This window comes from Periplaneta americana, chromosome 15 (genome assembly GCF_040183065.1).
Source record: "Periplaneta americana isolate PAMFEO1 chromosome 15, P.americana_PAMFEO1_priV1, whole genome shotgun sequence".
Taxonomy (NCBI): domain Eukaryota; kingdom Metazoa; phylum Arthropoda; class Insecta; order Blattodea; family Blattidae; genus Periplaneta; species Periplaneta americana.
In genome coordinates, this window is record NC_091131.1 from 184519767 (window position 1) to 184543318 (window position 23552).

Genomic DNA, 23552 nt, shown 5'->3' on the forward strand with positions numbered 1-23552 from the left:
ATGAAATGTTATGACATTAGTATCTAAATAACTATTACATTATGTTTTGTGCAATATTAAAATGCTTGATAATATCGTATTGTCAGTGTTCTTCCATCCTGTAAATGCTATTTTTTTTTAATCTAAAACATTTAACAACCAGTTCTACATTGTGGACAAATTAAACAAGCAGTGATCTGACTGAATGACACGACATGTAAAAATGTGATAGCTTTCAATTGCATTATATTAATTTATACTGAATCATTTCATTGCTATATAGCCTACTACATACCATATCTAAATACTGGTAGGCCTATAGGTCTAAGAGGACAGCAACTTCAATACCGCTTCATGGACAGCTGTTGACAGGTCCTTTTAGCCACCTTGTCCTCTCAAGTGGACAGTTCATATCTGGAAATTTAGGTATCATGCTGTAAAAATGAGACAAAATCTTAAAAGGAGTCATGAACAAACAATTAGACTTTCATAAACAAAAATCATAATTCGTGACTGAAAGTGCTAATCTACTTTAAGATATAATTCACATTATTCATGTGGGGTGATCTTGTTACCCATCTTGATAGTCTGTGTCATGAAAATTCCAGGGTATAAAATTCGATCTACAGCTTAATTTTCTTCATTTCTAAGTTAGTCTGCTTCCAAATTATTTTATTTTGTGTTATTTATACCAATTTTTATATTGTTGTTTATATTATCATTATATGCTCACTGTACTATAGGTGGTATTCGAATATTTGAATTTCAACAAAGAACTAAAATTTGATTAGTTTTATATTTTTAATTATTTATTTTTATAACTTCAAAACCTTTTTTGGGGGATTTTATTTTATTATAAACAAATGTTTTTGAGATGCTCATGGTTGTATAAGTTATATATTGTTCTAATACAGTGAAGTTACTTGGGGATGCTTGGGTTGTCGTCCAGAACCAGCGTGGCTATCAATGTGTTGATTATCACAGGAAACACATACACATCTCCGGCATTCTGGCCTACAATCCTACTGTTACAAAGTTTAAAAGTTATAGTACTTACCAAGCTCACATTCGTTGTTCAAAATGTCCTCCATTTACTGCAACATACATTTCACATCTTTTTATGAAATTTGCAGTCACTCTCGCAAGTTCTTCAGCACTGATAGAATTTATTGCATCTCTGTTCAAGTTCGTTTATGGAGTGTGACTTTCTTGCATTCTGTAGGGCCTTAATTTAAGTAATGTTGTCACTACACAAGCAGAACTTCTACTTATTTCAGTTTCCTGCACTAAACTCTGAGGGATTTTTGAGGGATGTCTTCCAATTCTTCATCAATCTCGTCTAATTTCTCTTTCGACAGAACAGGACATTCTTTTCGGTTTTTCATCGTTTACCGAAGCTGTCCAAATGGATTTCTTATAAAGTCTTCTTATTGTACTGGCAGCTGGAACAGGTTATCTGGAAACTTTTCCCGAAATTTGCATCTTGTTGCCACACAAGATTTTCGTTTCTGTATGCATGTATTGTATAGACTGTAGATAAGTACGTTCACATAATGAATAAGTCATACAACAGTAGCCTACACGGTGCACTTTAAACTTAACTTAAACTTTTAAGATTATAACTTTCACAGCCAACTTACTTCTCACAACACAACACAACTAAAGCGAAACTGCAGTGTCGTTCATTGCTTGCGTGCCGAGAATGTGGACGCACTATTCCCGGTGATCATGCCATCTCTTGGCGGGGAACGGCTCCTGCAAAACCCGAGCATCCCCAATTAACCCCACTGTATTTAAATTTAAAGAATTAACTGAAGTGATTTTCAATTTATATTATAGTACTGTGACTTTCATTGGTTGTAAATGTGTTTTCTACCATGTCAGAACTATATAGCATTGAGCAGTTTGTCTTGAAATGGAAGGAAGGGAAATTTAAACTTTCTGTATATGTTGCCTCATAGTGTCGCCGGTAACATATCTAAAGTTCATTAATTTTAGTATACTATATTTTCAACAAAATGGAGCAGAACTTTTGAATCACCCTGTATTTTTAGAAATAGGATGATTATTTCATATTTTTATATTTTTTGTAAGTCAATAATACATCAACTGTTTATATTCCAAATGCTTAACAAATATCGGTACTGTATATGATTTTGATGACGGTAATTTTTTATCACCCCTCCTTTGTAATAGTAAGTTGTGAAAAATTTTGATAGCGGGAGGGTTAAGAACTTGATACGCTTCAGGAACAGTAACACTTATAAACTGTTAGGAAATTGTGACGAGATATTGTGGATAGTGTATGCATCACCAAATCACCATAAAATGCACAGTCATTGTCAGATTTTCTTGGACATAAGTAACTTTTCTATTCTATGTGGTAACCTTTCTTGCTACCTTAGTAGGATCCCCAGATGTCCCAGTTTAGCCAGGATAAACTCGAATTTCTAATATCTGTACCCCTGTCACGAAAGAGTGTGTCCAGGATATCAAATGTCCCAGTTTTCTCTAAAGCATAAGATTAGGCTAACCTGATTTTTTATGGTCCAGCAGGGGACATCGACAATTTAAAAAGAAAACACAAGCACTTACCTAGTCACTATCCATTGAAATGTTGCAGAAGATACATGTAACAGTAGATACAATGACAGAATTTTGCACACTAAATTTGTAGAGTATCTTAACTTTTTGAACTAAATGCATAAACACAAGTAACTCCTATAAATAATTATGGCCACTAAGAATTAAATTTCAGTACTGACGCATGCATGGAAGTCTTTCACAAAATATTGTAAACACTGAACTCTAATACACACAGTTTACAAGTACTTGTCTGAAGAATGTATTTTTTTAAGGATCTGTTTATTCCCATACAGCTTCACACTAAGTTCTTCACATGAGAAATGAAAGTTTGTTTTCACTTGTAACAAAGATGTTTCAATTTTCTTTCTTGATTTTTCATCAGTCCAGATTGAGTTCAATGTGGAGAAAAGTCTTTCAACTGATGAATTACTGACTGAAAGACACATGATTAAGGACACTATTTTGAGAAGATTTTCAAATGTAATGGATTTTTTTTTTGAAATGTTAAAAAACATCATACCACTTTCACCTGTTTGTTTGTCACAAAACTCCTCATTGTTTTACTTACTTAGAAATGGATGCTGCGGCAGTTCTAACGCTTCTGCACAACGTGAATGAAGGCAAAGATGCTGTTCTTCTTAAAGAGTGCAGACTATCTCATATTGTGCTTGCTGGTTCTTCTGTCTCATACTGAGAACCGTTCAGAAATGTGCATGAAACGTAGGAGTTTCAACACGATACTTAAATATTCACGTGCAAAATGTTACTGAAACAAAATCAAAACTTCTGGGGACAAAATTAATTTCCAGGGACAAAAACGGGGACATGTGCACCCAGGGGACAGCAACGCAAAACCGGAGACTGTCCCCGGAAATCAGGGACGTCTGGTCAGCCTACATAAGATAATATTATTTATGTGATAGGCAAAGTAAAGTAAATATAGGTACCTATGTAAAATTTCCCGATTTTATTAGCAAATATTCAACTGGTAGCAATTCTATTCCCTCTGACACTCAATGAGAATATCTTAGTATGAGGATGACGAGCATAAGTCTACATTCTTACTATTTCTGGTTTTGGTCATTCTGATTGCTTTTCTAACTGGCATTTGCAGTTGCTGTTCAGATACAATTTGCACATGGGAGTCTTGCTTTAGTTTTATTGAATCTGAATGTTAATCATTATTGGATGAATATTAAAAGTGTAGACCACGTGTAGGATGTGTAGTCTCTTCTTTCAATATAGTTATAGGTCATTCGTTGTCTCGTGAAACCTACCTGCGCATAAGGGAAAGAAGAAAGTGAAATGACAAGGAAAGCTCACTAAATGATAATGGATTTTCACAACGATTTTTCCCCCATATGTTCCATTTGAAATAAGAAATCTCCCTATAAATTTTCTACAGCCAGAGAAGACCTAGTCTTTAAGATATGATTTTTCAAAATAATCGCCTGACACTGATATGTCTATCTCCATTGCCATCATGAAGAAGAAAAAGTTTAAGGCCCCAAATGTTTATGCACTGCCCTCAAAATCGAGGAAGCTTATGAAAACTGACCTCTTCAAGTTATTTGAAGAACTATGCTTTCCATCTGTCAGTGATCATAGCATTCTTTTGGTAGATTCGTGGACCAGTTACTGAGGTAGACAGGCCATGGAAAGAATAACTCCAGAAGGCAAAACGGTGGAAGTGTTAACGATTCCAAAACACACAACTCCGATTGTTCAACCTCTTGACGTTTATGGTTTTAGATCTTGGAAATCACCATTGAGTTTTCTGAACGAAATAACAAACCACTTCCTAACAAATACCGATGCTCTTCAAATTAAATTCAATAAGTGGAACCAGCATCATCAGAGTTTAAATTTATGATGTACATTATGTGGTATTGTGTTCTAATGCCATTTTTTTCCATTTCCCCTCTTGTTTCTTTTTTCATATATTTCTGTTTGTTTTCTTTCTTTTACATAGATGGCAGTCCTAGTGGCTTATCATCTTTGCTTTTGATTATATCAATTGGCACTTCGAATGAGGGTAGCAATTTGCGGGTGCTTGTGTAGAGGGGTTAAGTATGAACTTAAAGTGGGATAAGTAAAGATTTGAACCCTCCACGATTACTTCTGTTAAATTATGTTTCCATCCATGATGCAGTTACAGTGCTCCGTATTTTGTGACAAAGGGGTTTTGTTCAGTACCAAACAGGGCTGGGCAGTATTTGAAATACATTTGTATTTTGTAATTTGTAAGGATTTTCGAAAGTATTTTGTATTTTGTATTTAAATACATAAAATTGATGTATTTTGTATTTGAAATACTCAAAATACTTTTTTCTTCTTCTTGTTCTTCAAGTTTTGGATTTGGATTTGGAGAATGAACTTTTGTCTTATTTGCCTACCCATTTCAGTTGTGCTAGCCATACACTTAGTTTTCTTGCCACAACTGATTTCCTTAATGCCATAAACAAATCTCCAACAGCATCAAGGATCCATCACTCAACACTTGCTAAATGTTTAGCATTATGGAATGTGTCTAGGAGATTCAAATACTCGAAATTATACAGATGTCTTGAAATATTCATTAAAGTTTTCTTGCCCAACTCGATGGAATTCTCTTTATAACTCAATCTCTCAAATATTGCAATTCAAACATGGTATAACCAGTATATGTGAAAAACTGGGATTGCCAACCTTAAAAAATGTTGAGTTTCAGTACCTTGAAGAATAGTGTGCAGTTCTGAAACCCATTGCCGTAGCCCTTAATTTAATGCAAAATGAGAAGATGTGCTATTACGGCCAACTTTTGCCCACATTAATTTCCCTTAAAAACAGATTACATATTCTGTTACCTAGTAATCTACGCCATCTATTCCAAGTAACTCTAGTCCTAATAAGTTCACTTTCATCGAGATTTAAAGCGATGTTTGATCTGATCCCAGAAGAAAATTGAGATATTTTGGCAGCTTACTCCACCCATCATTGAAGATGAGATGGCTACCTGACATTGCCTCACGAAATGATAAGAAGAGGACACAGAATATGTATGTGAAATCAGGTGAGCAGTTGTCTGCTACATCTTTGGTCAGTTCAGACGATGAAAACAATTTTTATGTTTTCAACTCAAGTAAAACAGACTTTGAAGAGCAAAAAGAAAAGAACTTGTCTGCTGCTTGTCTTCAATGGCAAAGGGACAACCCTGTGCACTCTAGAGAATTACCCAATAGTGAAACAAGCTTTTATAAAGTATAATACAAGTTTGTGTTTCTCTGAGCCTGTAGAAAGACTGTTCTGTTTTGCAGGATTTATTTATTCATAAGCAAGGGGACCCTTATCTTATGAACATTTGAAGAATGGTTGTTTTGAAAGGGAGCAGTAATTATTCATATGTAGCATAATTTCATTGATGACTGGGAAAAGGAAGAATGTTCAACTACAGTGTTTATATAAAACTTCGAGGTAAAAATACTTTTAATGTTAATATAATATTTTAGATTTTCAGTACAGTAATATTCTTATTTCTTTAGGCCTATATATTGTATAGAGTATTTGAAATACAAATGTATTTTGAGTATTTGAAATTCAAATGTATTTTGGTTAATTTTTTAAAAGTATTTTGTATTTTTATTTCAAATACAATTATTTGAAGTATTTTGTATTTGTATTTGAAATACTTGGATGTCAGTATTTTGCCCAGCCCTGGTACCAAAGGAGAGAAGTTTACATATCTTACAGTTTGACTTAACCCCCTTTACACGAGCACCCGCAAATTATGCATGTTGATTGGCCATTGTCTTGTTGTGTGATTTTTCTACTATGGGTGTCTTTTCAAATTTATCAGTTAAAATCCCTACTCCTGTTTTTCGGACATCATCGATTGGAAATGACTGTCGGGCAGCATTCGACTGGAGTGGTGGTGCATCATGGGAGAGTGATCTGCGATGTGCAGCCAAGCCCACATCGGGATTTGGTGTCTGACAACAGTGGTGGTTGTTTGTCCATCAAGTGAGGGGTCAATCTACGAGATATGTAGCTATACAGCAGCAAGTGATTAGTAACTACACTATAGTTTCGCCTGTGTTACATGGGTTTTCAGTCTGCTGGAGCTGACTTGGTGACTCTTCCTTGGACTCATGGATATTAATTCAGTGGCTGGAGTGATCCACAAGTAATGCTTGACAGTGCAAGTTATAAGTATGACTGTGTTTGATTATATATTGACTTAATTTGTACTAGTTGTCTGAAATTTCTTTACCGCTGTCCAGTGAGTGCACTGTCGTTTGTTGACAACTGTATGTAGGCACTGCAGGGACTGTGCAGAACAAGAGGGAGGGCATGTACATTCCACATCAAAGCATTATTAGCATGACTGTTGTATGAGCACAAATAACCACATGCTATCCTGCACTTGGTAGGAATATAATAATACCATAAAATTATTATATTGATACCAGCGCCTGAACTGAAATATTACTTACAATATTTCAGTTTATTTCATTTTACAAAATTATATATTCTTATTGTGATATCATTCATGTAATGTGTTCCAATAGCTAATTGTAATTAGCTCTTATCTATTGTTATACAGGGTGTTTAAAAAATACGGGGCATAATTTCAGGTATGTATTTCCCACATGTAGACAATCAAAATAGTTAATTACAACATGTGTCCGGAAATGCTTTATTTCCGAGTTATGGCTTTCACAACATTGAAATTCACCGGAACATTTTTCTTTCCGCAGGTCGTTGCCATCAAAGGAGACATTAAGAGGGCACTCTGACAGTTCATTCCGAGGCGAAGGTTACATTCAGTGTTGTGTAGGCGTACTTGGATCGAAGGTTTCCTGATCGATGGATAGGTAGAGGTGGCCCAATTGCTTGGCCTCCACGCTCACCTGATCTGAACCCTCTCGATTTATACTTGTGGGGCCATTTAAAATCATTGGTTTATTCGTCTCCGGTGCCTGATTTGGAATCCCTTCGGAATCGAATTGTGCCATGTTCTGAGGACATACGCAATACTCCTGGAGTTTGGGATCGTGTTTGTAGGTCAATGAGACATCGATGTGAGGTCTGTATTCAAGCAGGAGGTGAACATTTTGAACATCTTCTGTAATGACAACGACCTGCGGAAAGAAAAACGTTCCAGTGAATTTCAGTGTTGTGAAGGCCATAACTCGGAAATGAAGCATTTCCGGACACATGTTGTAATGAACTATTTTGATTGTCTACATGTGGGAAATACATACCTGAAATTATGCCCCGTATTTTTTAAACACCTGTATAGTCCTGTGGCATATTATCTACTGACATATAGTCCTGCATTCAAAGTGAAATAAATCATGTGTTTACAATATTCAAAATGCGTAATGTCGAGTGGTTAACGCATTTATGCCCAAAACAATTTTTTGGTAAAAATTTGACGAAAACTGATTATTTATAAGCTATTATACCAAAATTAATGCCAAATGCTGTCTTAGACTTTTCCAATGCATGGACACTTATTTACAGGTTGGGTTGAAAATACCCAGTGGGCAAATCAGGTGCAGTAATGCCATATAATACTCAAACTATTTATTTTCTGAACCTCATAGCAGTCATTACAGTTCATGCAATATAATGAGTAATGCAATATTTCATGTATGTTATAAAAGAAAAGAGCATGTGACTTATTTCTTAACCACATGGAATTCAGAAAAACACTTTCTTGTAGGGGTATTTCACATGAAGTGTATAGCTTGGTTGTTTCATTGCAACATCCTACACGTCGGTGACGAAGTTGCCATGTCTTTCATATATCCTCTACGATCATCTCTCACAGATTGAGAAATATGTTATTTCATTTGGTCTGTGTACTGTTGGTCCTATTTGAAAGGAACTGTGCCATACTTGTTGTGGTGCTGAAACACCACTTCTCCAAAATATTGGCATGTTGCCCTGGATTACAATTCTATAATTCATTTGAAATGTTGTTGTCCATTACGTCTATTCTCCCAATATTTTGGTTGTAGTTGGAAATAATATTAGGCTGAAGGTATTTCTATCCTTTTTTTCTCTTTCAAGGAAATATTTGCCTTCTGAAAAGATGCAACTGCACTTTGATTCGAAAATTTAGAAATCTTCTCACTATTCGTGAGCTGCCACAAGGGACAAAGAGTACTTAACCATATAAATGTTTACAAGTTCAGTGAACCATCAATTTTGAATTAGCTGCAAATACAGTTTGTGATTGGTGCAAATATATCTAGTTTTAGAGAGGCAAGTGTTACAAAAAAGTAAAGAATGCTAATGAACTTGGTTTCACTTCGAATATAGGTGATGCTTCAGGAGAGCATTTGATCCTTCCAATGCAGCTAAAGTTACAATCGGAATAATAGATGTAGGTATTCCAAGCCTCTTAAACACATCTTTCATGAAGAGAGTAGCGGTACCTCTTGCTCCAACCAGAAGTCCGATTACTTCAAGCTCTTCTAGCTGGTACTTTTGGAGGTAATATGGAATGGTAGGATTGTAGATATTCTTTTTTTTCCTCATCCACTTCTGCTGGCTGTTCCTCATTTGTTTCGAATCGCACAGTGGGATCAATTATGAATCCAGATCTTGTAGATTCCTTGAAAGCTATTATATATATATGCGCCGTGTACTGCCAGTGACGGAGAGACCATGTACTTCTTCAAAGGTGTTGTAATCGGCATCTTTAAGGGCATTGGCTATAATTGATCATACTTGGTGGTGTCTAGCGTTTCGCAGAACTTCGCCTTGCGGACAGGATCCCAGGACATGTGCAAGAGTTTCAACCTCGTTGTGGCAATGCCTACTGTGACCATAGCATTGTCTTTCCATTTGACTGCAGCAATGTTATTTTCTTTGCATACGAGACATTCATAAACTCTGCGAACGATATTCTTCATCTGTTGGATGTCGTCAATGGGAAATTGTGCTTGTTTAGTCAACTGTCTGAAGAGAGATCTGAAGCTCACAAGTGATACCAACAAGGCACCACTTATGAGGCAACTAGGCCATAAGATAATGGGATAGAGCGGCTAGTTCCTTTCCACCTCCATTGCATACATCATTGATTAGAAATTATCAGTCTTATTTTCTGTTATAGTACCGATAGCACTGAAGTTGTCATTCCCTAGGGCACAGACGAGTCTATCAGACGTAAAAAAATTGTCGAAGTACCGGTACAAAGAGAAGAGTTGATTGGGAAATTTCTGTTTGTTGGCTCACTAAGTAATAAATGGTAGATTCTTTGAGCTCAAGCTTATTACTGTTAGTATTATCAAACGATATGAATATCAAAAGACATGCAATACCTTGGCTGTTGAGCCATAACCCAAATTTTATAGTCAAATTGAATAGGTTTCTCATCTTAGTTACCCCGGATGCCAAGCTCAGCACTTGTATTTAGTTGGTTACAGCATTAATGATCAGAGTTGTCAATGAATCATGGCCAGTATCATCAGCATTATCAGCTGGAGGAAGTAGGTATAATGGAAATATTTTTTCAAGTTACTGTAAACCCTTTCTCTTCTAGAATATACAAAACCTTGTGCATATTTACACTGGCAGGCCAAACAGTAAAGACAATAAATTATATTTTAGATATATGTGAAGAAAGTGAAACACGGCAATGAATGTGCCCATTGGGTCGAAAACGACCCACTTCTGTTATCAGTCTCCCTGCATTGTGGAAAACACCATGCAATTATTTCTAACCTAGGTACTTGTAGTCTTAGATGACTGAGCTCAAAATGTGTGTATTAATTTGAACAAAATGTGTCATGGTTTGTTACCAAACTTGCATTATTTGGGTTCATATGTAGCGCTAAATGCAATGTGCAATTATGTCAGCCACAACAATGCTCATCTAAGAAGAAAATAGAGCAGGAAGAAAGAAATGATCTGCAGTAGTGTAAATAACAATTTTATCAGTAATAAAAGAAACAAAGACCTTTAATAATAGAAATGAAACTAACATTTATGGGTGGGTCGAAAATGATCCAGTGGGCATAAATGGCTCATTAAGGTGGATGTCGATGAATGCTGATAACGAGAAATTGCATCATAGCTTCTGCCTCTGTTTATTATTGTTTCATAAGAGGAGTTGATATTTTTGTATGAGTCACGAATTGCAGTGTTGCCAATACAATTCTAGTAAATAGTGTTATCTGTTCAGTACTCTCGCTAACGACAATGATCGGTACTGAGAGGGTGCATATTCACTGTACTTGAGCAACAGCTGAATTTAATACTGTCACAACCAACGAGCACAGAATGCATAGAGTAGACATGAACAGCTTGGAGGTGAAGCCGCTTTTGTAGACCGTCGCCATTATGATGCTACCAAAACATTGGGCTCCCGGTTAGCACATGGGCAGTTGATTGTGATGTTGCTTCGTTGTTTTAATTAATAAATGAACTAATTTCAATATGCCTACATGTACTGCACAAACAGGTTTTCAAAAAAATTTCCTGGAATAATTTCACAGGTAAATATGCATGTGTGAAATGTACTTATTACCGGTAGATAATGAATGATTTAGCCTAGGTTAGTCAGTTAGATTCATATTGTTCACGTATTAGTTTGATTAAGAGAAAGGATTAGTGTATTGATATTATTGTAATTAATTTTTATAATCACTAAATCAGATTTACGCTTTGTATACTTAGCATATACGAGCGAAGCTAACCTAACAACCCAAGTTGGAAGTTTGTGTCGCGTGCTATAGAAAATGGGTGTACCGAGATTTCTCTTCAACCGAAAACACGTATTCGTTTGATGAAGAAAAATAAATAGTGTATTAATATTATTGTAATTAATTTTTATAATCACGAAATCAGACTTATGCTTTGCAGACTTAGTAGCTTCATTAACTCGGTCGTGAACTAACTTGCCCCACTTGGTAATAAAACTTCACTTTTGTTCGCCATTATAATCTAATTATATACTATAAACGAAGAGCCTATCAAATATTATATGGTTAAGAGCATTGCACTTTTTCTCTAAACAAAATCGGGACATCTATACGAAATACTGACAAAAGGAAGAGAATGATAATTTGCGTTAAGAAGCAAGTTGCATTATTAAATCTAAGCAAATGGATCAACCTATAAAAGTAATTATTATAAGATAGCATTTTTATTGGACTAGTAGCAAAATAAGGTCAAACTGTTATCTTCCTTTTTTATCGTTACTGTTTGTTTAACCTTCCACAGTCCCTATTAAATACCATACTGTAATTTGAAGAGCTGTCAATTTAAATAACCTGTATATATGTGATTTATCAATGATAGTATCGTAATGTTTGCTAAAAAAAATACGTGCATAGCGATTCTGTATTACGAAACAAACAAGAAAGTGTGAATCCTCCAGGAAATTAGGGACATATGGAATTCCTATTATCATAAGATCTTCTATAATGTAATAGCTATTTTGCAATGTTTTGGTAGCAACAAGATGGCGTCAGGTCCATCAAACCGGCTTCACTCCGTCCAATGGTATTAAGATGCTAGTGTCTACTCTATGTATTCTGTGCTCGTTGGTCACGATACACTGCATTGATGTCGTGAAAATTAGACTGCACTGTACCGCTACGCCTGAGATAAGAGATTGTCACATACTTCATTCCGAGCAGTTGTCTTGGCTGCCATAGATAATCATTCATCAAACAAGTAATATAAGGGGCATTTTAGAATATCATTTATCTCACTATTATGTATCTTTATTTCTAGGCCACGTTAGTTATTGTGCAGTCACTCTTGTTCTTTTATTGGTTTTACCTCATTGCCAGGAGAAACTATTTTATGTTTAGCTTTCCTAGTAAGTTGTTGTTATTATCCCCTTGGTCGGTTGAGGATAGAAGTACCTTGCCTAATTGTTATATAAATTAAGGACTACTTTCTATATTGTTAAGATTGACTTTTATGTTATTAAAGCAGCCATTATTAGTACAAGTTCGTTAGCGTTTTATTTGCTATTGTTAAATCCCGAGACAGTTCAGAGCTTACTTATTACGTCATCATGTTCTGTATCCTGTCATGTCCTCGGCAGGGAGAAGGACACTATGTCACAGTTATAAAGACATATGTGTGCTTTAAAAGCATAAAAAGTCAAGTAATATGTTAAACTCTTCCGAAGTGTTACTTTTACATGGAAGCTAAGATGCATATTCCTCTCTCATGTATCTTTTACCCTTCTATAAAGAAATTCATGTAAAGTTTGTGATCATGGAGCTCATTGAAAAGTATTTTAAATGCTACCATACCATAAAATATATTTTATAACTATATATTTGATAACAATACAGGTAATGAGCATCATTATATTTCGAAAACAGTAGTGGAGCACCACAAGTGATTACAAATATTCACTTCAATTCTTAATTTTTTTCAATGTTAATGTTTGAACTAATACAAAACATATATTACAGATATTCTAACTGTTACATAGGAAATTACATGTGAATTTTATGTTAAGCTGCAAGATACAAGGTGCAGTCAACATATTTCCAAACTGTGCTCATATTTATTATACCATTAAACATATATGTGTGTGTCACTGAAGATTGCTGCTTTCATGCCTGTTGAGTCAATCTATCAAACAGTGTCAGATTGTCTTTAAGCCTTCAGTACTCGCGTGGGGAACACCTGTCAACCAGCGTGTTTCTTTTCATTGTTGTATTTTCTAGAAAGGGTTTACAATGGTGAGACTTTAGGTACCTTCAAAACCAAGTTCACGTTCTTCAGTTTCAGTCTTGAAGTTCCTTGTATAACTTGCGTAGCTAAGGTTTCATTCTTCTGGGTGGCAATTGTCAACCACGCGACTTTTTACATTACAGTTTCTGTAAAGTTTTGGTAAATATTCATTATCACTTTTGTGGGTTATATACTGTATCTTTAGGGATAATTTGTCCCATTGAACTTGGAAGGATTGTGGATCTACGTTTATCAGATTTCTTCAGAGATTAAAAGACGTTCTCATGTATTGCTGGACTTCAAGAAACCATATGCCAGTCCCAGAACAAAGGAATGGATCCAGGGGCCGTTGTTACCTGGCGATTATACTAAGAATGATGCACCACATGTTTTAAAATCTAGTGCCATGGAATTAATCAGTAACAAATATGAAAATTTTCTTCATATCTATACTGATACGTCACGGAATCCTGATGATGGACTTTCAGGCGCAGGGTATTATATCCAAAAATATAACGAGAAATATTATATATAACATATATATTATTTTAATGTACCGAAGTACATATGATATTTCCATGCAGATATTCTGCGTCATCTTACGATGAAAGAGTAATGGAACGGAGAAAAATTCTCTCCGGCACCAGGATTTGAACCCAGGTTTTCAGCTCTGCGTGCTGATGCTTTATCCATTAAGCCATAACGGATACCACCCTGGCGTCGGACAGAATCGTCTCAGATTAAGCTCCAACTCTTGGGTTCCCTCTAGTGACCGCCCTCTGCACTACGTCATAGATGTCTATGAACGTAGGACCGAAGTCCACACATGTGCTGAGGTGCACTCGTTATGAGTGACTAGTTGGCCGGGATCCGACGGAATAAGCGCCATCTTAAATCACGAAGTGATTTACGCATATCATATATATTATTTTAATGTACCGAAGTACATATGGTATTTCCTTGCAGATATTCTGCGTCATCTTACGATGAAAGAGTAATGGAATGGAGAAAAATTCTCTCCGGTGCCGGGATTTGAACCCGGGTTTTCAGCTCTGCGTGCTGATGCTTTATCCACTAAGCCATACCGGATACCACCCTGGCGTTGGACAGAATCGTTTCAGATTAAGCTCCAACTCTTGGGTTCCCTCTAGTGGCCACCAAAGAGTTGGAGCTTAATCTGAGTGGCCACCCAAGAGTTGGAGCTTAATCTGAGACGATTCTGTCCGACGCTGGGGTGGTATCCAGTGTGGCTTAGTGGATAAAGCATCAGCACGCAGAGCTGAAAACCCGGGTTCAAATCCCGGCGCCGGAGAGAATTTTTCTCCGTTCCATTACTCTTTCATCGTATTATATATCATGTTCATCTCCCTCTAGTCTTGAATCAGAACTACTGGCCATAGGGGCAGTTCTTTTACATCTCTCTTCCTTATCCGATATACTTATATGCATTTTTAGTGACTCGATGGGAGCTATTCTAAATATCATGAAATATACTCCAACTTCCTATGCACAAATTGCAATCTCTATACAGAAAATATTAAATAAACTAAATCTTCAAAAAGAAATTGTATTCCAACAGATACCTAGTCATTGCGGCATTACTGGAAATGAGATTGTAGATAATATTGCTAAACAGGCAACATCTTTGGGGAGACCCAAACCTATGCAAACAACTTCTTTAACCTGCGCATATTCTGCAGTTAATTCTCATTTAACAAATTTAAAGGTCGAATTATGGCTTTCTTCTGATAAAGGCAAAGTTCTTCAAAACATACAGAAGAAACCTAATGATTTACAAATGTTCCACAACATTCCCAGACACATACAAACTTTCTTAGCAAGAGCCAGGACAGGCCATATTATCACTCAGAAGTATCTTCAGTGCTTTAATCTTGTTGACTCTAGTAGTTGTTGCTGGTGCAACAATAACGAAGAAGATTTGGAACATATCCTCTTAAACTGCCCTGTCACAAACGTCCATAGAACTAATCTAAAATCTGCAATCCCTGTAACCTTGGACAATTCTCTCCAATATATACTGAATACACCTCATCTTTGGAATATGGCTGCTGAAATATACAACTGGCATCGTGCTTTTTACCCATCATTTGTAAGAAGAGGAAATTCATAGTAAAACATAGTGGAACACGTGTTGTCAGCAAATAGCTGGATACACTACAAAGATAGATAGAGACAAAAGACTAGAAATGATGTTTGAAATGTTCAAAACAGACATGTGTCGACCATTTGAGGAATATCTGTGTAAATTGCTTGTAAATAACTAGGTACTGCAAAGACATGTCCGCAGAAAGCATTCAGGAATAAAGACGTTAGAAGGATAATCCAAGAAAAATAGGACAATAGGACACAAGCTATTAAGGTATTATTGTAAAGAAAGATTTTCACAACAAAGCAAGGATTATAAACGTGTTTCCATGTTAATTTTGTAGGTAAATGTAGAAAGCATTTGAAATTTACACATAAATAATTGAATGGGTGAGTGGAATAAGGATAACATTCCAATTTCCCTAGTTTGTGGGAAAACAAACAAGTTTACAGAAAAAGCTAAGGGTTCTATTGGAAAAATTACTAGTAGACAATTGTAGAACTAGTCATTCTGTATTCACTCGTACAATCTCAAAGTCAAATACTTTTTTTAATAATAATTAATAATTAAATGTGTTGGAATATTATCCTTTTTCCACTGAATGTTTTCACAACACATAAACTTATTAACTATAATATTTTTTTGTGACATGAAATGTTTAATAGTACAAAAGACACTTTAAAATGGTTTTACTCTATAGAATGATGACCATAATATGAGTCTTTATTCATCCTTATCACTGTCTGTTGCATTTGAAGTTGAATATTTAAGTATGTCTTCATAGAGTAACTTGTACTCATCAGGTGTGTAGTGCGTGACTTTTGAGATGTCCTCTAACTTTTTATATTGGTTCCAAATTTTCCATTATATGCTGCAGTAGTGGGAGCTCCACATGATCTTGTTCCTTCAACCTGAATGTTCCATGGTGCAAACCATCAAAGTACTCTGAAGCCTGGACATAGCCTTTCATCTTCTGAGTGAATATGTTTCCTGTACTTACTGATGTTGAATGTCAGGTTTTTATTCTTAATATCTTTACATGTTTTCTTAAAATACTGTGCCACAGTGTTTGAAGTTGAGTATCTGGTTGTTTTGAAGTCCCTTTACTTGATATGAGGGGATTGAGTTTCCTGCCATTTCGAATAATGTCATCATACTGATTTGGAGAGTAAATCCGATCTAATCTTCGAACTTGTCGTTTAATAACTGAAAATGTTCTTTCACATGGCAGAATGTTATCCTTATTCCACTCAACTAAAGCTTCAGTGTTGATTTTAATGACGATATGAGAGTGGAATATTTCCCTTTTTACACTCATTGAATAGCTTAAGCAAAAATCTACAAAATGGCTATTTCAGTTTAATTTCTCAATTTTTTGGAATGTTATTCTTTTTTCACTCACCCATTCAATTACTGTGTCTATTAATTATAAATTCATTAATTCTGATTCAAAACTGTTTTTACATTTATTTATAAATAAATTCTGTATACTCCATAGTAACACATTTATGTAACCACTCACAATGAAAATAATGTTCAAGTTCATTCTCTAAAGCAAGAATATAACTTCAGTGGCAGCTGTCCCACACGCGACTGAATATGTTACAAAAAAGTACGTGAGTACTGAAGGGTTAAGAACTGAGCTTCTATACGTGATTTTGTGAAAACAGTGAAATGCGATTTTTCCTGGAATCTCTCCATATACACCTTATGGCTAATCTTCTTCTCTGCCTTTCAAGTAATGCATTAGTATAGATTCCAGGTGTTTCCCTGGTTCTAGATAACTTCTTCGTTTCATATGTCCTATATGTTGCCTACATTCCAGGACAGTCCGCAAATTTATTGATTGCCCCTTGTATTTAAAAGCCTAATTTTAATTAAAAATTAACAGTAAGAACTCCTGAACATGTGCATAGTATATAATCATAGTAATCATCCTCTGTACAATGAAACAATACAGACATTAATTCATGCTGCCAAACTCGAATGTTCTTAGACTAGTAACTAGGGCCCGGATTCTTATGTAATTACATATTGCATTCCTTTACTTGTGGACTACTGAAAATACAAATGTTGGCGATTTGTGGTTCTGATATGGTTATAGTTGAGTTTCATTTTACATATTTTTAGTAATATTACATATTTTACATATTATGCAAAGAATAACATTTTTGTACATATCTAAACAATTATCGAGTTTTTAACATTTTTATTAAATTAGTTTTATTTTTCAGAGTACAGTATTGAATTTTCTTTCATATATACTTGGAAATAAATCTTAACGTCCCTGTCCCATAACACCGCCTGGAGGGTCACCTTTTGTACTCACCAGAGATCTGGGTCAGACGTTTTCGCTCGAGCGCCAAGTAGTTCATAGCATAATCCGATAGGTAGCGCACATGCATGATGGGTAAAATTGTCACGAGCTATAAATCCTCGAACGGTATAAGCCGAGCGTTAGACATTCATTCTTGTTACAGTGATGAACTGTGTAGTAACATCATAGATGTTTATCATTTCAAAACTTTGCAGTGTTTAACTAACCTCTCCATAGTACAACTACAAAACTTGCTTTAAAATGTAATATAAATGTTGTAGGTAAATGTTTTTTTTTTTTTTTTTTTTTTTTTTTTTTTTTTTTTTTTTTTTTTTTCCACACAGGAGTGATTTTGTTTTTTCCACATCTGATAGATGTTATTGGATGTAAATGTAATTATTATAAACGGAGAACGCAATCACGATAATGCAAGAACTGTATCAAGTTTTCTAGTAATAATAATAATAATAATAATAATAATAATAATAATAATCTCTAATTAGTGTATCAATCTTTGTGTCTGTAACAGTTGTGCAGCATGGTTATTCGTTTTATTATATTTTCTGTGACGTTATCTGTACTAATATTGTTATTAATCTACTGCTATATCAATAATATTTTGTAAAACGTTTCTACATTGTCGCAGTATATAGGCGGAACACTATCTATGGACCTATTATATTATATATGTGGTAAATCAAATATTTAATAATTATTAATTAGCAATAATAACTGTATATCGAAGTTTTTCATACTATTTTATTTAAAACTTCATGTTCCTGTTTTGGTACGTTCCATTACACGTTTGTCATAAACGCAGAAAATAAAGCCTTATTTTTACCGTGTGAGCAAAACATATGTGTATCTTATCTGTCGCCTTCCATACAAGATAAGACATGTCAGTGAGATGACCTTGTACTGTGCTTCTATTTATTATGAGTGTATCACGACCGATCGTATCTCACTCGAGGGTGAGACACTCGACCGAGTTCAAGTGAGCGAATTAACTCCAATGCAGCACTCTGGTTCTCACTATAGTACACGATGCTAGTAAAGAGGAAGGGCCTGGAACTGACGTCGTTATATTGTTCACAGTTATAGAAAATATTTTACTTCAATTTCTAAAGCCGGCTTAAGAGAGTAATTCTTTTAAAAATAAAAGTAAACATAAAACTGGGGATTCCAACCCTATGTCTGTAAAACACAATAGTTTTGAGTTTGGGTCGGGTGTCAGGTAAGTCAAAGTACCATTCTGTGTGCGACATAAAAATATTTTTATACGAAATCTTAAGATAAAAGAAAAAGCATAGATTGTAGCAGAGATAATTTGTATTTGCAAGCTATACTATGGGGTGGAAATGGCAAATCGACTTTCCAGGCTGCATGTTCACACTTCAACTGACCAGTTAAATTGTGACGACACTTTTGTGAATTTAATGCATTAAAAATAGTGATTTCAAATTACATATTTTATTAATACATATTTTCCCGATATTTACTACATTTTTATGTACATATTTCGCACTTTGATATTCATAAAAATCCGGGGCCTACTAATGACGACAATATAACATTGGAGAACAGTGAAAAAACAGAGTATAAAATAAAATTGAATTAACATAGAAAAGAAAATAAAGTGAGTGTACTTGATATCCATTAAATGGAGTTACTACACATCCCAAACTTGTATTTTTATTACCAGAAATATATATTAGATATAGAATGTATTCCAAATCCAATAATAATTACGAATATACTAGTATGACATATCTATCAACATCAACTCCTGATATTATAAATGTATAAACAAAGAATCTATACAACAGATTACGATACCTGATGCTTGACAATGATCTCGAAATATAAAGCAAGGCATGCAGATAATAAGGAAAAATGTAGAAGTAAAGTATAAGAACATTTTTATTAGGTTAATATAGATGTAAATATTCTCAAATGTTCAAAATAGGAAACAGACTTCTATCATACAAAATTCATAATTAGAAAGCATAAATATGGCGTTTTTGTGAAATGGAAAGAGATTTAGGCAAAAAGAAGAGATGTACAATCATCCAGAAAACACTAAGCACAATTACATATATTCCACCTAATGTCTTCATGACTACGAATTAAATACATCATATTTGCTTGAAATAATAATCTCCATACCGAATTTTGACCGTGTAATTGTATACTCGTACATTACAAATTATTTTTCATTCTTTATTTGAATTAGTTGAAATGAAATCAGTTAATCCACCTACGTAATATGTTGCCTGTATATACATAACTTTTAACACTATATCACTTTGGAAAACGTATTATATGTCTTTCACGTGTTAATAAGATAACATAAAATTTAACATGTGAAAGATATATAATATGTTTTCCAAAGTTGCCTGTATTTTAAAGTAACCGAAATGAGAACAGGAATTCATTCCAACAAAAAAATTAAACATCAATTAAAAGCTAAATAATTATTTCAAATAATTCGTTGCAATTCATGTTAAGGCCTCAGGGAAAACCATCAATAATAATGCATCTTATGATTAAATGGAAAGTTCTATATAAATTACACAATGTGTTCATATTTTATGCTTCTGACAGTATTTAAGGTAGAATAAAACAAATTTTAACACAAACATGCTAAGAACAACCATTAAGAAAAACGACACGTGTGATAAATCCAAATAAATATCTCAATAAATAACTAAAGAAATAAGTTTTAGAAAAACTGACTTTATGTATGCCTTTTACAAAGGTGCAAAATTATCTTGTGTATGAATTTTCACACTGATTTTTAAGAAAAGGAGATACAATTAATTTATACTTTTAACATACCCTAGCTCTTAAATGAAACAAGGATATACAGAGTGAACTGTGAGGAATGTTATTAATTTCAGAGGGTTATCCTTTGAGATATTTCAAACAAAAAAGTTTAACACAATTTTGCTCGTTTTTTTTTTTTGCTTCATAATGTGTTTTGGGAAAGTCATTGATTTCATTTCCAATATGCTCAGTCAGTTTAAGAGAGCAGTGTATTGTGATGATGAAGGATTGAAGGAATTTTACATTTGTCCTTTAAATGTGCAGAACTTTTATTTGAACAAATGTAACATTTCGTTCTAGAAAGTAATTTTAAAATATTACATTTGTTCAGATAAAATTTCTGCACATTTAAAGGATCAAACTAAAATTCTTTTAATAATTTATTATCATAATCAGACAGCAGAGTTTAGGTCCCTACACAACGACATGACGTCATGTCCCTTCCTTACAGAGGGGGCATAACAATGAGTTCAATTGCCTCCTTGCAACTGATGTACACCTATAGTACAGACAGAATCAATAGGCGGATTTTTGGTTTGGTACAGAAACATCTCATTCCACACTTTCTCTAGCAGTTTATGACCTGAACAAAGAGACCTTTCTGTCGCTCCGTTCGAATGTTAGTTATTGACAAGTGCTTATATGTGATACTACTGTGTTACAGTATTTTTAAACAACTACTAATCATCTGAGTACTGTAATCGCTATCATGTCTCAATCGGGTCCTGATATCAGAAGCCTTACTAATGGTGTTATTTATCAACTTCACTGTTTCTTGAAAGAACTGTGAGGACATTAAAAATGTCCTGTCATCAATGCAGACAGTCACTGTCAAAGGCCAGTGGCGCTTCTTTACGATCAGTCCATGTCCATAGAATTTACGGAAAATGGAGACGAATAGCAGTACAGCAATGATCCTATGGAGCCTAATTTTACATATATTTATATCAAGAATACACGGACAGATGTAGATAATATGGAATTTTACATTTAAATTAATATTTTTTTTTTTTTTAGATATTGTAACATTTTATTTTATGCTATATTAAGTTGTTTATTTAAGACATTAACAATGGAAAATTGTTTCTTATTTAGATTGTTGAAAACCATTATTAAGTTAATTTAATTTTTTTAGAAATTGTTCACGGAATAAAGTAAATTTCTTAATTGATATGCTAATTTTATTATATCTCTGTCAAATGGAGTATTATATTGTAGTCTACTACATATTCTCGACTGCTAAATTTTTAGGAGCTCCAGTGTTAGTTATAAGTAGGTAAAATACATTACGTTTGGGAATAAAATATTATTAGGATCATAAAATGAAATATTTTTTAATAACTTGTCAATAATACATTAACTTGAGTAGATATAACTGTGACTGGCGACTATTTTATCGACTTTTTTCATTGAATATATGCTATTTCAACACTTCTTGTATTGAATTGTTGATGGACTTCAATAATAGAGGTGCATAAACAAGACTGAATAAAACTCACTGCACAGAATCAGAATAGTGCTGAGTGCTCAATTTATAAAACGATTTTTTTGTGTCATACTTATTGTGTTATTTATTTTAATAAGCTAAGCATTCGTAAGTGTGCTTTCATTACGAAACTCGTTCATGTTATAATAATATCCATATACCACAATCAGTACACATACATTAATATTTTGTACTTTAATGTTTAATTTTATCGTGATTTATAAAGTTGGTAAGTATACTGCATAAAAATTATTTAGTATTTACTATTTCAACACAACATTCTGAAAATACATAAATACAAAGTATTTGTGTAATGCTAAATATTTGATTTATATTAGGTTTACATTACACTTTCATTAGTGAAATGACTTAACTTGCAAAATATTATGATGATAATATTGAGTAAAGAACATAGGCCCTATTTGTAATTACTACAAATCACATTATTATTTTATTTATTTTCTAAGTTTTCCTGCAGTGAAAAAGTATCAATGGAGTTATTTGGAACAGGACCATACACCAAGCAGATTCGGAGGGGTGTAGGAGTCGGGGTAGAGACCCGCTGATTTCTTCTGCCCCTAGTATAGTGTTGAGTATCAGGACCCAAAATCCTCTGTCTAATCATAATTAAAAGTAGGAAGCTCGTACCAAAACACAGATTTCAGGTTGAGTGCAGCCACACATATAGATCATGCAGGCTCTATTGCACTAGTTGTCTTCTGTGTATAGTATAATCTGTTCACATAACCAACTCACAGTATATCCTCAAGTGTGGAATGATGACCGTCATAACTACATTACAGCAATATGCACAGTAGAGTTGTGCAGTTTAGTGAGCGGTTTTTAACATTAAATCTTCCAATCACACGAAGTTGAATGAACACTTGAAGATTCACTGGTAATCATACAAGCTTATCAACAAATGGAGAAACACATTAGCTGAAAATTATGTAATTTGTATACGTAATATAGAGAACGAATATTATTTCAGGGAGACTGTGCTACGGAATATTTACTAGGGCATTCGAAAAGTAATGGCAACATAGTTACTGTTTCACACTAAATTTATTCAGGTTACTTTTGACATGATATAATTTAAATAGAGTCCCCTGGCATGTCAACAATACGTTGCCAAATCCTTGGAAGATGGTTGACTCCATCTGCAGCATCATTTCTGGATATCTCTGTCACTGATCCAACTAAAGCTCTTTGGATACCAACTCTTGATTGATTGCCTTGCTTCCACCCAATCTTGCAATAGTTTGGTCACCCTAGCATTACAAAAAGCCTGTAGGAGAGAAGCTTTTGGGCAAATCGTAAAACAGTGAACGCCAAGCTCCACCCACGACCACTTTTCCCCTACAAGCTCACCACACACTCTAGCGGGAAAGAGTGGAAATAGGGGGTTTAGGGTGGGGGTGACATCTAGTGGAGGAAAGTGGAACAAAAAGAGTGAATGCAGCATCTACGAAGCAAAACAGGAACTTCGTCCTGTCTCCCTTTGCCTCTCCTCTCTCTCTCTCTCTCTCCAGCCTTTTCTTCTCTCTTCCTTACGT

General features: G+C 34.5%; 1 protein-coding gene across 28 annotated transcripts in view; it reads right to left on the minus strand.

Moving 5' to 3' along the window:
- LOC138715576 (uncharacterized) overlaps positions 1-23552 on the minus strand; it is a 135578-nt gene that overhangs the window by 50880 nt on the left and 61146 nt on the right. For 14 of the 28 annotated variants that reach the window (XR_011336493.1, XR_011336479.1, XR_011336490.1 and 11 more), the window contains 2 exons: positions 3134-3331; positions 275-1734 (listed from right to left, as the gene is read on the minus strand). The exons of 2 other annotated variants lie outside the window; for them this stretch is intronic. Coding sequence is in view for 10 of the 26 variants with exons in the window: in XM_069848646.1 (XP_069704747.1) it covers positions 3315-3331 (17 nt within the window). In the remaining 16 variants the exon portion in view is untranslated. 12 more of the 28 variants (XM_069848643.1, XM_069848638.1, XM_069848636.1 and 9 more) reach the window with 8 other exon arrangements.